This window comes from Boleophthalmus pectinirostris, unplaced genomic scaffold (genome assembly GCF_026225935.1).
Source record: "Boleophthalmus pectinirostris isolate CB_2022bp ecotype Guang Dong unplaced genomic scaffold, ASM2622593v1 HiC_scaffold_12, whole genome shotgun sequence".
Classification (NCBI taxonomy): domain Eukaryota; kingdom Metazoa; phylum Chordata; class Actinopteri; order Gobiiformes; family Gobiidae; genus Boleophthalmus; species Boleophthalmus pectinirostris.
This window is the reverse complement of record NW_026571018.1, coordinates 23,638,821-23,655,409: the sequence shown is the minus strand read 5'-3', so window position 1 is coordinate 23,655,409 and position 16,589 is coordinate 23,638,821. Positions and strand designations below refer to the sequence as shown.

The 16,589-nt window shown below is 39.2% G+C and overlaps 1 protein-coding gene and 1 long non-coding RNA gene across 2 annotated transcripts in view; one reads left to right on the top strand and one right to left on the bottom strand.

The window, feature by feature from the left end:
* Positions 1 to 206: 206 nt before the first annotated feature.
* LOC129407435 (uncharacterized) lies at positions 207 to 1,212 on the bottom strand. The gene is made up of 2 exons (XR_008631536.1): positions 868 to 1,212; positions 207 to 458 (listed from the first exon to the last, which is right to left on the bottom strand). It is a non-coding gene; the product is annotated as an uncharacterized LOC129407435 (long non-coding RNA).
* Positions 1,045 to 16,589, top strand: part of LOC110158421 (disks large homolog 4) — a 30,423-nt gene continuing 14,878 nt past the window's right edge. Inside the window, exons 1-3 of the mRNA XM_055148446.1 lie at positions 1,045 to 1,146; positions 10,810 to 10,971; positions 13,692 to 13,748. Of these exons, the coding sequence (XP_055004421.1) occupies positions 1,045 to 1,146; positions 10,810 to 10,971; positions 13,692 to 13,748 (321 nt within the window). The remainder of the gene's footprint in view (positions 1,147 to 10,809; positions 10,972 to 13,691; positions 13,749 to 16,589) is intronic.

The window sequence follows — 16,589 nt, the reverse complement described above, 5'->3', positions numbered from 1 at the left end:
ACCACTTATTATGCTAAAATGCTGCAGTGTGGTTCTGCACTTTGCAGCACATAAAACAAAAACATTGCACTTTATGTTTATACACATTTAATAATAGGTTTGTGGTATTTAATTATAAATCAAATTCTACTTTTAGTATTACCCATTCAAATCATTTTTGCCATTTTTATGCAGCCACATATATAACATATATACATACATAAGCATATGTTTACCAGCTTTATTGTGTATTTAGGAATATGAAAAGATGACCATTTTCAAAGTTGAACATTTTCAGCATGTTAGCAATGCCATGTGTAATGGCATTGCTACTCCAGAGACAAGACAACTTGCGTAAATAAACAGGCATACGTAGTGATGAACGACAGAGTTTTAACTCAGTAGGCACAGCTTCTTTCTGTCTTGAAGTTCAGCACCTTGGACAGCACCATCACAGTTCAGCTCCAACAGGGGGCGTCCTAGACACACAGCAACAAGAGACAGCAGTGGAAGCGGATAGCGCGACTAGATTTAAATAGTTCTCCACTTTCTTCTCCCTTGACTTTTAACTCCGGTGGTTGACTAAACTTTATATTAACTATATATACAATATATCATATACAAATGTATATGCTTTGACTGGTTTCTCTGAGTTTGGCCCGGGAAAAAAAACAAAAGTTTACGTCCTAACTGGAAGAAGAGAGTGTGGAGAGAGAGGAGAGAGGGGAGAGTGAGAGAGAAAGGAGAGGGGATGGAGCACATTGTGAGTAATGTTGCCAGTGTAGCGTCGAAGGGCAATATGGCAATGTATGGCGGCACACGACTGTAAAAGATGCATGATTTTAAACGAAGCATAGGCATAGCTTTTCCTAAACCTGCTGCTCGTACCTCTCCGCTCCATCGGACATCTCTCCCGCTCTCCACCGCCCGTATCACTGACCGAGTCCACCCCCTCCCTGGACTGCTGCTTTCCCGGGTGTCCTTTGATTTGCTTTGACCGGCGAGTCTCGTGGTGTGACCGAGGACGAAGCGGTGGTCTGGTGCTCTCTTTTTAGCTTGGTACCGATGTCTCTGCCCATAAAGAACTTGAAGTGCCTCTCTCCGGTCATGTGCCAATGCAAGCTCATCTGCAGCAACCGAACACTGTCGCTGATGTTCGGATGTAAGGTAAGCGGAACCAGCGGAGCGTGAATGTGTATTGTAAATGTGTAGAAGGCAAGCGGCCCATGTGACAGTTTTGGCGCCTTTAGCCTTCCTGATGTTGCTTTGAGCCGCGCTTTTGTAATTACACATCGTCATTAGCCTAATCGCTTCCACCTGGCTTGCTCTCTTGTCCTTCTGCTCAGGTTGTGGCTTATTCACAGCAAAGCGTCGCTCGGTCGCTCTAAATCACGCTGATTTACTGAATGTGTGCGTGGCTCCTTTCCATTTACACTCTCCAGGTGCTTTGGCAAGATGGTTTGGCTATGTTATGTAGCAATAGCATTGGTGTCCAGTCCACGCTGCTCGGTGTGAGGCTGTGAGCATATGGCGGTCAGATATTCTAGGTTACAGGCTTGGGTGCTTACATGTTGTTTTGCATTCTGCATGCTATGCTTTTGACCTTGGGAAAGGCACTTTTCCCTCTGGAAGGCCTCTTACATATTAGATAAACACTGCACTGCAATGGAGGCTAATCCTCAAATCAGGTAATATGAAGAAGGGCAATGCAGCATTAGACCTAAACCTCAAAGGTAATAACCATTGTCCTAACTATTGCCAAACCCTGGACATGTTATTTTTCAAGCATAATGCAGGATCTTAGACATGTCTTGATTTGGGGATTCATAGAACTTGACCTATAGGTTATTTATGGACACCAATATAGGAAAAGATCTAGATGATGCTGATAGATGTAAATGCAATTGTCTTTACAGTCACACAGTTGTGTGTTTGGATTATACATTGTCTCTGCTGTCAATCTCACACTTGAAAATGCTGTTGTTTAGCTCATTACTCACTGACTAGACAGATTTCTATATTTAAGTGCTGCTGGTGAAGTCATGTGTGGGTTTGAGTGGTTGCTGGTGGTCCTGCTGAGCTGAGCACAGAGTTGTACTACAGCTCCCTGTTGCTAATGTCCTGTGTGTGCCTACACCACACCAGCTCCTGGCACTTACTGTATCTTCCTCCAGATCTCCATATGACACACAATGGCTTCCTTGTCAAGGATATCTTCAAATAGTCCACCCCCACATACCAGTCGCTTTACATTCATCACGACTAACAGAAATGTCAACCCACTGCAAATATTTACTTAGAGGATGTCACAAATGAATTATAGGCACTGCTGCTGACATGGCAGTGTGAAAAGTAATGGATGAGCAACTCTAGTTATAAAGTTGACCTGTCAGAGAGAATTCACAATGTAAATCTTATTGAACTATCTTCTTTTCTTTAGGATAGTTTGCATCATTCACAGCCAGTAAAGATGAACACCAGAGGCACAAAAGAGTACAGAGATACACTTTCATGTATTTTTGTTTTTAGTAAATGTCCACTCATGTAAAGCTTCAGTGTGCTATTATTTAATAAGGCCTTAAGTCTTTCTCTCGTAAAGCCTTTATTAAATGGATCTTTATGGACACATTTAGAAGAAGTGCTCTTCGATGTTCTCTTTATACTAAGCGCTCATCTATGGCCTCACTACGTTTAATGAGGCCTCTCTTAAGTTTCCCCTTACGCTCCGCTACCCTGTGCCTACATATTGACGGATGTGTAAAGTTGCAGAGGGGCTGTGCTTTAAAAGGAGAATTGAGCAATAATGTAATTAATGATTTATGGCTCTGAGATCAGTGAGCCCTCCTCTCACTGTCTGGGTGGGTGACCTCAGCCTTGGGATTGATCCGCAGACGTCTTTACTGGAAAAAGAATAGGAAGCCGAGCCCACTGTCAGCTGCTCCTTCAGATGAGCAGTAGTGCAGAAAATACTGAAGAAGGTGACATTAAAGTTGGGGCATTGCATTTCCACGCTGAGTGATTCTTAGATGAAGCTCTGGGTGTTTTAAGAAGTGCTTTCTTTGTTTTTCCACTCCATTTTTATTTATTTGTTTATTTGACAGGGAGATTGCTGTTCAACATTGCCACCAAATAAGTGACCAATGCTAGGCTAATTTGCTAATCCCTGAAACAAAAACAGATAGAAACAGGTCAATGCAATCAAAATGTAAATCCATGCTATTGTGTTATGTTAATAATTGGAAACAATGCAACTGTAATAGGCCACCCCACAATAATAAAGGATGAGCTAATTTATTCTGTATACATGGACTTAGTGCTGGCAGAGGGACACGTGTTGCTATTGTGATGTTTATGGTTACTACAGTTAGTGAAAGCCACAGTTAAATGTGTTCTCTATATCTATACCTTTAAATGGCCCATATTACGTGATTTTCTGATCTATGTTAAAATGTTGTTTACTCATCACAAACATACCTGGAGTTGTGTTTTGTTTCATTCATACATGTTTAACACACAAACCCTGCATATTTAGTTCTTTCAAACACTCCATTCCACCTTGTCATGTCATGTCATGTAGTAATACAGGAAGTGCTCCAATGTGATTTAAAACCTCATACACCTTCATTAAAATCATTTAGATAATGCTAGCTCTGCAATTGCTCATCTTTACTGAACAAAGGGTGAAAGACAGCTGTTTACTTGTAAACTAACACTCCATGACTTCACAAGGTGGAACAAAACTTTGGAGACATAGACAGGCTAATAATAAAAGACTACTCAAACACGTGTGAATGAAAGAAAACGCAACTCCAGGTATGTTTTAGATTAGGTAACAGCATTATAACAACAACAAACTTTTGAGAAAGATAAATAGCAGTAAACTTAAAATGTGCCTACATGTATTTTGTTTTGCAAATGTCACTACCAGCAAAATTCAGTCTGCATATCATTTATCAGGAAGGGTTGCCTAGTTACAGTGTGCCATTATAAACTGTGAGGTGGGCACATCAACACTGCAGCTGACACCAGTGGATCGGTTTAAAATCAATAGAGGTGTGTTATGTTCAAAAGAGGAGTCAGATTACACGCATCCATAATCACTGAGCTGTTTCTCTGACCAAAAGGCTCAACAGAACAGCTCACCAGTTCACACCACATAAGGGTTTCTAGATTTTGAGTCCATTTCCCTGTACTGTTGGCAATCATTTGTGTAAAATACATATCATTTGTAAAATGCTGACATGCTAAAATGAACTGTCGAACGATATGGGTCTTTTCATGGATGCCGATACCGATTGTTTAGAATCTAGATGGCCAATAAGATCTGCAGATATTTTTGGGCTGATATGTAGAGCTGATTTTCTTATTTTCACTGAAGTAATGCAATTTTCCAGTGTAATTTTAATTTACGACAAACTTACCTTACAGTCCCTTTTTTTGCCACAAATCTTCAAGAGTCACATTTTAAGCAGTTATCTATTTGCATTAAAGTGTTCAAATAAACCTTTATGTGTACCCTTTAGGTAGCAGGTGGGCAAAAACAAAGTATCGGCCTGGAGATTTAAGGCCAATAGCTCATGCGCAAAAAAGTCCAAATATCGGTCAATATCTCTAACATTCTGTATCTGCCCCAAGTCTTGTGTAGTGTTGGGTGATTGTTATTGGAGATTTGCTGATTCAAAATGTCTTGTACTGAATGTTCATCAACTTCTGGCTGTGAAACTAACAGAAAATATATTTTGCTTTTCCCTATTTCAGCGCAAAGGGGAACATGTTATGGACGTGTGGCAATAGTTTTATGGTATCATATGTTTCAAACACTGACCTAAGGGGTTTTGTAATAGTAGATTCATCTGTCACAAATTTTTCTGAGTACATGTATGTAGCACTTACCAAGAAAATACAACTAAATATCAATAATAAGCACTGGACAAACATTTGAGAGAGGCGCTGGGGGGCTTGGCAGGGGTTAATGACACAAGCCCTGGTACAAGTGCAACATACAGAAAAATGGAAACTCAGCATAAAAGGTGCACGCTTGTGTGAGCAGCGGGGGAGGGTCTAACCACCACCATGCTGTGGAAGAGCAAAAATAAATAGCATTTGTGTTTGTTTTCTAATAAATCAAAAGTGAAAGTGTTAAGACAGGTATCAGGACACTTCTTCACTGTCGGGGCAGTAATAACTCTCAGCGCTGCAGTGTTTAGACATAAAGAGAATACAATATGTCAGTGTAATTAATCACCTATTTCTGCTCATCTTTCTTGTCTATTTGACAATTAAGGTAAACAATAGTCAGACATCTTCTAGGCAAAATGGCTCTTCCATATTAACCACTATAGCAACAAGACTACAATATCTGTTAAAATTAGTCACTATAAGACAGTGCTATTGAATCTTGTCAAGCATCAAACAATAAGTTAAAGCACCTGACAAGTTTGCCATGAAGTAATAAATAAATGTTTACAACACATTTTAGATGTAACAATATATCTATATGTAAAGTGTTTTCATCTGCAATCTTCTTTGCCTAAATACATTGTTTTGTTGCAGCAGCAGCATGTTTAAACAGAAAGAACTTCATTGACCATGGGCTCAATTTTTGTGGAGAAATGGCTTAAGCATATTTTAAAGTAATCCTACATAATGTAACAGTAATAACATTATAGGTATACAGATAGGGGCATTTTACCACACTTCATTATCGTTATGATCAGTGTGAGATCTGATTAGTGTAACTACTAAAATGTGTGTATAATGTATTTGTGAGGTTGTGCTGTGAACATTCTCAGGGAATTAAAAGGGTAAAATCTGCAGCAGCAACATTATATAGAGAGATCCTGTACAATGCAGAAGCAGCAAGGTATTTGATATAGTACAGCGTTTTGAAGTACTCACTGTCTGTAATGTAAGATCGTGTTTTTCTTATTTGATGTAGTGACCTGTTTAGATCACTGCCTGTAACAGCTGAGAAATTAGTTGATTTTGAGGCATTTGAGGTTTGTCGACCTCTTTACATAAATCCACTCTTTTCACCAGAGACGGTCTTGTGCTGCATCGAGCTGAGAGCTCTGTGAAGCTGTGTGTTGGAGCTTTTGTAAATTAGCTGGTATTAGCACTGCTGAAATACTGACTGTGCAGTGTGCATAGTATGGGTGATACTGACAAAATTAATATCTTGATTTTCTTTGTGGATGATCTTATATGAACAATAGTATGGCAGCCCGTCAGACATGTGCTAAATGTTTTGGTTAACATCATGCATTGCTTTTAATTAACCAAAGATACAGTGCAGAATGTTGCTTCATATCCTTTGGACAATTGTGAAGTTTCTGTTCTTTTTAAACAATTTTATCTGTTTTATATTCTAATTTTGCATATTTCTGCCACAATTGTGACATTAGCCATTTTTATACATCTCCCACCCCACACATCTTAAAGAGAAATCTCAGCATTTTGGTAGTTCTGCTAATCTTGTGTCTTTAAAGCCACTTTGCCAGTTGTTTTCTCAATTTGCATATTAGTTATGAACAGAATATTAAAATGCTACTTATGTAATCAGACTGTCTACCACCAGTGGCTGTCCTAAATTCTGGACTGAACCTGCCCAACACTTTTAATATGTTCTGTGGAGCATTGTGTCCCTTTGTGAATATAAAGTGGCCTATTATTCCTGCATTAGGACTTCCACTGGTCCAGGACACCAGGAGACATGACCATGACAATCTAAGTATGCAATGGCACAATACACTGACTTTCCTCTCGAATGCAGCAGCAATATTTTGGTGGTAGTTTTTGGTTGGCAGCAGTGATTGTGTGATTCAGTTCAAATGAGAGGAGCTCTTAGGAATTGTTTGAGTGGAAATCAGAGGCGCTATTTTTATTTAGCTTTATACACAATACTGTAGTGTTGTCACAGTACAAAAACTCAAGTTTGATACTTACAAATACAGGCAATACAGTTTTTGACACCACATTGGTATTTTAACAAACCTCTTTTTCTTCTTACAACAGATTGTCATTTTCAACACAATATACCTGTATTTTCTTTATGTTACAGTTTGGTCTTCCTAGTTCAGGTAAATCTCAAGATTATTCCAAAACTGCAGAAAATTTTGTCACATTTTGCCCTGTTTTTGTCATTTTTCCATTGCTGATATTTGAGTCCTGATACTAGTTTTAGTATCTGATTATACTTTTGACTACACTTATACATAATAATTAAACAATATTATCAACACGTGCAGAGCTATTACACCTTTATTTTTAATTTAGCTTTATATATAGTGACACAACAATGTTATTTTGATGTTTTATGTTTTTCACATTATTGGCAACGTCATGATCTCTCCATGTTGTTCTTGAGCATAAGAATGCGTGGTGCAAGGTTAGCCTCTGTTAATGCCCTGATCATTGATTATCATATATTGAGTTCCACAGTGAAGTGAGGCCATGTAGATCTAAAACCCAGCAGCAGCACAGGTAGTGTGTGGATATATGAGATAACAGCGTTATAAAAACAGAGAATAAAGCTGTGTCTCTGTTCACCTGCATTAGTATAAATTTGGAGAAAATAACAGGCCAGAGGAACTGGGCTTGTTATGCTGCTTCCATTACATAATACAAAGTCATTTATATGCTGCAGCTTGATCCTGTAACTGTAAACTGGAGTTAGAGCACTGTAGATAGCATTGACATGAGTGGTGCAGTGAGTGAACTCATTTAGCAGCGTTGCATTGTAACATGTGCACTGTGGGCGAGATCACAAGCTGTGGAGAGCCATTTGTATCAACCTTTGCTGCTGCATATTTCAGCTCATTATGTTATGTTAGTACCATAAAGCCTGGAAACCCCTCAGGCTTTGTGTTAGTGCTTTTCTGGCCCAAATGAACCATTAGAAGAGTTTTAATTGCTGCCAGCTGCTTTATTGAAAATAAGAATAAGCATTAGACGTGTAATAATCTTTAATGTAATTTTTAAACAGATTTTACTGAATTATACATTCAGTAAGTGGTGGGAGGGAGTATGAAGTAAGTGAATTTATATAAAAAATACTATATAATATAATTAAGTACAGAATAAATTGATTAGTTAGATGTTTTCATGATTTACTGAATATGAATTGTGTATTGTTTATTCATTGTCATATTTTTTATGTCTCTTTAATACCCTCCCCGCCCACAGAAAATGTTGATGAATGAACAGATTTTGGCTGTGAGGAGGTAGTGAGTGTAATGGCCAGAGCCCACCTGAAGCTGCACTCAAACAGATGGTGTGCCTCAGGAGCAGGACCAGCCTGCTGGTGCTCACACAAGGACAGACCCAGTTTAAGTTAAACCTCTAGACATTCAGATAGTGTGTTTGATAGGGGTTTTGAAAGTACTGATAATTGTGATCTTACGCTGTGACAATATGCTTTTTGGATAGTGTCATAGTGTGGTGCAGTGCTTATCCGTTTAATGCAAATCTATGCTAAAACCCAGACATTTTTTTCCCACTCACTTCTCCTATTAGTCAGCCTCATGTTGGGAGTGAAGGACAGGTGGATTTAACCAATCACAGTGAAGTGTGAATTCTCAGAAGAAAGAATATTAGTTCCCTTTTAATGGAATTCAAAAAGATATAAATTCTATCAATCGTGATAAATAAAAAATCTTGCCTCTTTGGGAATGTCAACCACACCTATTTGAAAAATGGCATTGTGAATTTGCAGCCTTTTACATGAATACATCAATATTCTAATTTTGCATATCTCTTAAACAACAGTTTCAGTATAATTTATTTCTTTTATAATAAGGGCAAAATAAATTACTCTTATTAATGTGAATCCTCTGTCCTCTACACTGTGCTGCTGTGTCTCTGTTTATTGATGTTCTTTTCTTTTGTCATTTTGGTCCTATCCCTCCCCCTCTCTCCAGAATCTTGCTTTCTCTCTTGTCTTTATGCTGTCTCAGTGTAATATGATCCAGGACCAACGCTGGCAGCCCCAACTGTGGCTCTGCATCCCTGCTCTGGTTGCTAGGCAGCGAGAGGATCAGTGATGCACCCCTCCATCCCCATCCTGCACTCCTCTGTCTGCCCCTCTGTCTGTCTGCCAAATAAATGAGAAGAGAGGACAGGCACGGGGACTAGACTTTAGACAAAATGTACATGCTTTTCCAAATATAAACATTTTGTGACTGTGAGTGTTTGAACATAAGATATTAAGCCTGTCCACCTTCTCATGTGTTTGGATGGGAAGGCTACGAGTGCCTTGAGCCCTACAGAAATCACAATTTGAGATGGTGTAATTCATTCTATATTTCATTCAAAAGCTGCAATTATATAGAATGTTTTCTGCAAATAACAAAATATACTGTGTTTCTGTAGTCAAATATTATTAACTTTGTAGTTCTGACTTATGTTCTGAAATGCATGGGATTCTTGTATTATTCTTGTACTTCTTGTACAGTTCAGACTTCAGACTTCTCTAAAATGTTTATGCTCTTTGATTTGTTTACAATGCACACTGTGAACAGAATCCTACTTGTTAAAAATATATATCACAAAACTAATCACAATCATAATACATACCAATGGCAGAGATAAGGGATGTGAGGTGAGGGATATGGGCAGGGAGTGAGGTAATGAAGAACTACAAGGCCATGATCTGATTCTGTGGAGCTGCTGTGACTCAGAGCTTTGGTGGAGGACACTTTGATGACACACAATGGCCCCATTTTCAGCCCTCTGTTTCTATGATGTCCTCAGTTTGCGCTTGTAGGCGTCACTCTGCGTGTTATGTGTTATGTGATGTACAAGATGACTTTTCAGAGCTTTTAACCATGTTATAGTTGTTTCCCCTCACTATTTACTCACCCGAAGTTGTACTTGGAGTGACTCATGCATGTTTGAGCAATCTTATTTTCAAGGCGCCATTTTGCTTATCAGCTCCTGTTTTCACCGCCACCGGTATACGCCCACTGCTCTGTACTTCATTCTCAAATTTTATTTTAGTAATACATGTAGGATTCATAGTCATGCAGAGATTCGTAGTCATTTTGGTACTAATGAAAATCTGTGGTTTACTTGTGATCTACAGCTATCAGTTGGAGGGGCTGACATCTTCATGGCTCTTTGTTGTGATGACGTTTACAGCAACATCAGCTCCCATCAGTCATTACAGTTTCTAATGCAGCACTCAGTGGATTTGTTATTAAAGGATGTTATAATGTTTCCTCATAAAACATACCTTTTATTCATTGCATATTTAGGCTGAGTTCTTCTCTCAAAACACTCTGTTCCACCTTGTGATGTCATGTGGTAATACAGGAAGTGCTCACCTGTGTTTTTAAACCCCATACACTGTCACAATAATCATTTGGATGACTTTAGCTATGGAATTGCCTATCTCTACTGAACAAAAGGTAAAGGGTAGCTGTTTAACTTGTTTAACTAACTCAAGTTTAACTTGAAAACTACTGCTTCATGACATCACAAGGTGGAACAGAGAATTTTGAGCTTTGGAGATGTAAACAGACTAATAATAAAGTGTTACTCAAATGTGTGAATGAAACAAAACATAACTCCAGATATGTTTTTGAGGAAGTAGCAGCATTACAACATGGCTAAAAGTCAGAGTCAGTTTGACGTAATATAGGATCAGGGCAAGAAGCCTCACATGCTCACCCCCTCTAATATAGGTTAATAGGAAGAGGGTTGAGGGCAGACTCCTTTATCGTCTCGTCGACTCCCTTGGTCCAATCAGTCAATAAATAAAATGTATGTCAATGTAATGTCCCCAAATGGCATAAAATCCTAACATGGATGTTTGTGTTTGTGTTTGTGCAGAAGTACCGGTATCAGGATGAGGAGACGCCCCCCTTGGAGCACAGTCCAGCTCATCTGGCTCCAGGGAAAAGTGCCGAAATGCTTCATATGAGCGACAAGAACCTCGCCGCCATGGAGGCCATCCACGGCTACACTCCTCACACACACATCTCTCCTGTCAAGGTACGCTGCCTGCCAACACACTGTACATCAGTCAATCAATAATGACACAATTCAAGCGGCCTGTACTCCGGCAGCTGTCAGCACCTCGCTCTAGTCACTGTATCAGGCCCAACACAAACAAGAGCTGCTTCAGAGCTGAATGGACTACTGCATTATGTGGTGGGTGTTGCACATCATTATACACTTGTATCCTTAGCGGCACACTGTGTCCTTAATGGCTCTGACTTTAATCGTGTTTCTGACCTTCTGTGAAATCAATTGGATTCAGTATAGCAGCAATTTACTGTAATTGCTGTGGTTGGTTCTTTTGCTTGACTGCGAAATAGACCATAATGTGTAAGTACAAACAACAAGCCTGTCTCATTATTAATTAGGCTGTTTTTATAATCCAAGAGTTTATTCACAATGCAATCAGAAGGTACATACTCTCTAAGTATGTTGCTGCTAGATTTTGATCATTTCTAACTACCAATATGAAGAACTCTTGCTACTGTCGAGGCTCTGCTGAAAACAATGTTAGTATTAGTACTCGAAGTTGTATTAGAGTGATTCATGCACATTTGATAGTGGCACTTTGTTGTGATGACATTTATGGCAGTGTTTTCCATTGGGCCTGCAATTTTCCAACCTGGAAATCAACAGACTTGTTTCTTTTATTAAGTCATTTCAGATCAATATTGCAATTTAAAATAATCCATGGCTGTTATTGATTATAACTATATTGCAAACAAAAACACAAAAATATTATTTAAAAATGTTTTTCCTGCCATTATTGTATTATTGTGATTTATATTGTTATGTCCACTTGTTATATCATGATAAAAAATGTAAGGCCCTCCCTCTAACAGCTAAAATCGGGTGTAATGTGTTTAGTAGCAGCAGACCTCCCTGACAGACAGTGCTGAGGCCTCTGTAGGCTCAGATCCAGCTGACATCAGGAGCAACATGATCACACTTACTTAGTGCACTGCTTTAGTGATGACAGACTGTAGCTGCACTGTTACACTGTACATTTAGCACATGCGTGAAATCATTTTCTTATTTATTTACTTGCTGTCTATCTGTATTTAGTCTAAATTCACCTAATTGTTATTAGTTATCACAATACTTAGTAAAGTTGCTGTAATTTTTGATAATATTTGTTCTGGTCTCGATATACATGATCTAGTAAATGTTTTAATCACAGGGCAAAATAAGAAGTTTGAGTGATAATGACGGACCTCCAGTGACCCCCCTGACCTGGGTCCTAGTGGAGTTTGGTATTAGCCAGCACACATGGGACACTTTGTAATTCTCATCAGTGCTTGATGATAACATTTTGTCATAGTCATTGGCTTCAATGACACACCAATATCCCTTTCTTCTCCCCATACCTGCGTATGCAAATCAAATATGAACAAAACCTGGATTACAAAACACAAGACATTGACTTTTGACGTAAAGTACTGTGTTAAATTGGTACATCTTTAGCCAGTGTAAAATATTATTTAATTTAATTAGTATAACCTGTCAACTACTACTACAGTTGACTTGTGCTTGCTAATTCAAAACTGAGGAACAGCACAAAGTAAGTGAAGTTTGCCTTGCAGTTGCCTAGTTGCTCAGGGTGAGTGGTTATTTTCACTGTATTGTGTATAATGTAGTCCACAAGCAGTATGCCCCCTGCCATTTTCCTAGTTCCATCCTACTTCCTGCTTCCTACCTGCTCCAACAGTCTGTGCCTCCATGTTATTTGGCATAATCAGCCTTTAGTGCCTTCAGCTTCAGAGTCAATAATAGCATGGCCCAGTGTGTTTCTATATTGGGCCGTGTAGGAGCACTGATAGCATCTGCAGATACAAGGAAGTGCACTAATCCACCTCCAGGTACACTGTGAACAAGCAGCAGATAGTAGGTCCATGTTCAGACTTTACCTCTGCTTTCTAATGGAGAGGGGTGCACTGCAGGGATGGACAGGTGTCTGTGTGTGTGTCAAGTGTGTGTGGCTACAGACTTGAGAAGTGCAGCTTTATGATTGTAAAAGTTTTAAAACATGGCAAGGGGAATTACTAGTGTACTATTAGGGCTGCACAGTGTATCGTAATCAAATTGCAACTGGAGTTGACGCTAAATTTCTATCTTCACAAAGGCTGCAGTCAAATTCAGAAACAGAACGTCCTCTGCAAAGAACAAAATATTTTGTCTTTTTATAGAAAAATCTTGTACCTCTGGTTTAAACCTTTAATATGTTCTGAAATGCATGGGATTCTTACATTGGTTTATCAGGTTATATTTCACTCTTCACTGTTAATGCCCCCGGAGTCGTATACAACGTGCAGTTTTTAAACATATATTACAAATCTAATCGCAATGCAATAATTATATTTCACTGACATTTTATTCCACTTTCCCCCAAAATGTTAACCACATCTTATGTTTAATGTGCACTTCTTTGTGGGCAGATAGTATATGTGGGAAAAGTACCAAAAAAGAAAAATTGGATTAGTATATGTAAATGTGCAAAACTATTGCAGCCCTGTCCTGTCTCCTCAAGTGTCTTTGGGGCTGATCTGTGCTGTACTCTGTGGGACAGAGCTGTGACTCCCTGTATGTCCAGAGGGCTGGTGTCTCTATCCCGTGTCCCTCCTCACATCCTCACATCCTCACATCCTCACATCCTCATATTCTCACATCCTCCTCACATCGTCGCACAATGACCCTCTCCTTCTGTTATTTTGCAGCCAGTGTTGATGTCTACAGGACACACCCCAATGTACACCTCTGCTGTTTCCACACTGGTAAGAGCCGAGCCGCTCTGTCCGCCGCAGGACCTCACACTATCATTGTCCTGTGCCATTGTCATTGGTTTGGTTTGGGTTGCCTCCCCATTTGTCAGGGACTGGTTTATAAATTCAAGAGGTCCCACCAACCACCGCCTTTTCAATGTTTTTCTATATTTAATTCGGCTAAACTATGGCAGGTCATCAGTGGTATCAGTGTGCTCATGACCATCAATCATTTTATATCAGACACATCTGTACTGTAATACTGTAATACTGTAATACTACCTTTATTTTGGTCATGTGATGGGAGCATTTTCAATGTGTAGTTTAAATGACTGGAATTTAATTGTATTATAGTGTTAATAACCACCAGTGTTGTAATATTTGACGCCATGAGAGACATAACTTGTATTGAGTAAAGTTGTGTGAAGTAACAGGGGTTGATGATTCAATTCAAATGCTTTAGATGCTTACATAGTGGCTGCACTAGATTCATTGCACAGAACGACTGAACAAATTTTTTGGAAGTAAAGATAATCCCTTTTACCTAATTATAGACAATATAACTTAATGATCTAGCACTTATTTTTTTGCATCGCTGACCCATAGCCTACTTTGTACAACTATAAACAATGTAGAATAGATAATATTTTAGTGCTCAGTCCTGTAGGTGTCAGTGTTTGACTGAACAGCATGACTTCCCTAACCTTGAAAAGATGGCAGAGCTCCTTTCTCAATAAAACATTTTTACGAGCAGACAGGCTGCATTAGCCTCACAGCCCGTGAAATCACTTTCCGGTTTTTGGCTTAAACTTTAGGAACAGACCAAGAAAGCTGCAGAAAAATAGATATTCAGCTTTTACATAAATTGATTTAAACATGTAACAAACTGAGCTATGTAATCTAATAAAGTAAAAAGTGTTTGGATGGCAAGGAATGCAAAAGGACTAATCAAGAGAGATGTGCATTCAAAGGGCCCTCTGTCTCTGAGGGACTCTTAGTTGCACTAATATATTGACCTTGAATACATCCTTTCTAAAAGCCGTCTCTCGTGATCTCTCTTTCCAACTGTTTTGCATATAGTGCAATCACCACTCTGCCATAGGCAAGAGTAATGTCTGCATATACAGTGCACTCATCTGGCCCATGCTTGTGTGTACAAATGCATGCAGTCAATTTTCCACACTGGTAAAATGAAATATGTGGAACTCCCAGGATGCATTGCAGCGTCCCTTGTCCATAGATGTGTTTGCAGCAGGCCGTCCGCTTGTCCATGTGTAGGTGGTGTTGTAAGTCTCTGGCTTTATTGCCGTAACGCTGTGGGCTTTGCCACTTTCACTTGAGCTCAGTGATTTATAGCAGCGTCTGCGCCACAACAGTTTGGCACAATAAGAACAGGTCCAGAGGTTACATAGATGATTCAGCACAGAGGTCATTCAGCAACAAATGACTCCACTTATAATCTGGGGAACAGTGTCATCACACATGATATGACAGGAACTGCATCCAAGTTTTTGTAATTCTTTCTGATCTGTCAAAGAAGACTTTAGTTTTTTTGTGATCACCATAAATGTTCCACATTTGATACTTGCTGTTTCTTACATTACACAACAAAATTACAACAGTCATCCTTTACATTTTTTTTATGCTTTTGAGCTACATTTTTACTTCATCTATTTATCTATTTATCATCTATTTATATTAATTCTGTATAAATTTTTTAAAAAGTACTTTGCATTTTCCAAACTGTATAGACCTCCCCTGTTTGACACTTCCAAACCTGCTTTGAGTATTAAGTATTCAATTACTGGTTGTAGTCTTTTCTCAAGAGCTCTGCATTATCCTGCCTTCACTCTTATGGGCGCTATCACTCATCTTCATTTGCTCTGTCCTCCTGCTTTTCTTTAATAAATGTTTAAATATTTCCCCGCAGCTCTGGTGTAATTACTGAGCAGCAGCAGCAGCTCTGGTCCTCAGGGACAGACGGAGGTGGGGAGGGAGAGAAGGAGGAGAGGAAGAGAGGAAAGAGGAGGAGAAGGAGGAGGGAGAGGAGGAGGAGAGTGGAGTTAATGCTGAATGGTGGACTGAGGGACATGATGGGAAAGGAGATGAGATAGGTAGAAGGAGGATTTTTTTATTGAACAAAATGAGGCTGTCATCTGACAGGCTGTCCTTCAGCGTGCCCTTACATAAGTGTGTCCCTGTGTCACTAGTCTCTGCTCAGTTTCAGATGGAAGAACAACTGTGGCCTCAGCCGTGTGCTGATGTCTCAGGCTGATTTAAGGAAAGGTGGGGTTGTAGTCAAGGTGGTAGACAGAGCAATGTGGCTGTGATTTTAAATAATCAATGTATTTGATATATTATGATTCATAGTTGTATGTTTCACATTGAAACTGGAATATGTTCACATGTTTTCAATGAAGAGGCGTGCAACACCATCAGCAGACTGTCTTATAATCAGGTACGGTTCCAGTCTTCTTAATTTGTGTGACAGTACTTAATTAAAAGTAAATAAATGTGTGGGTTATTTAGGGTTAAATATGCTGTATGAATGGGCATCAGGTTTGCTTGGGTATGTGAAAAATCAAAATTTGTACATAACTGGAGCTGGCCCTCCATAATGTGTTAATTGTGAATTGCACCAGATGCTGTTTTGAGCGTGCACTATAGCCTCAAGCACAGAATTCATTGCCTCAATGGGTTTAAACTAAAGATACTGCCTCTAGAATCACAAGAAGTCAGTAGAGGAAAGAATATGTTTGGGCTTCTATAATTTGAAAAATGACCTGAAGTCAAGTGCTATTCCCAGTTGCTGAAACTGCAGAAATGTATTGTTCTGGTTGACTAGGTTAAGGA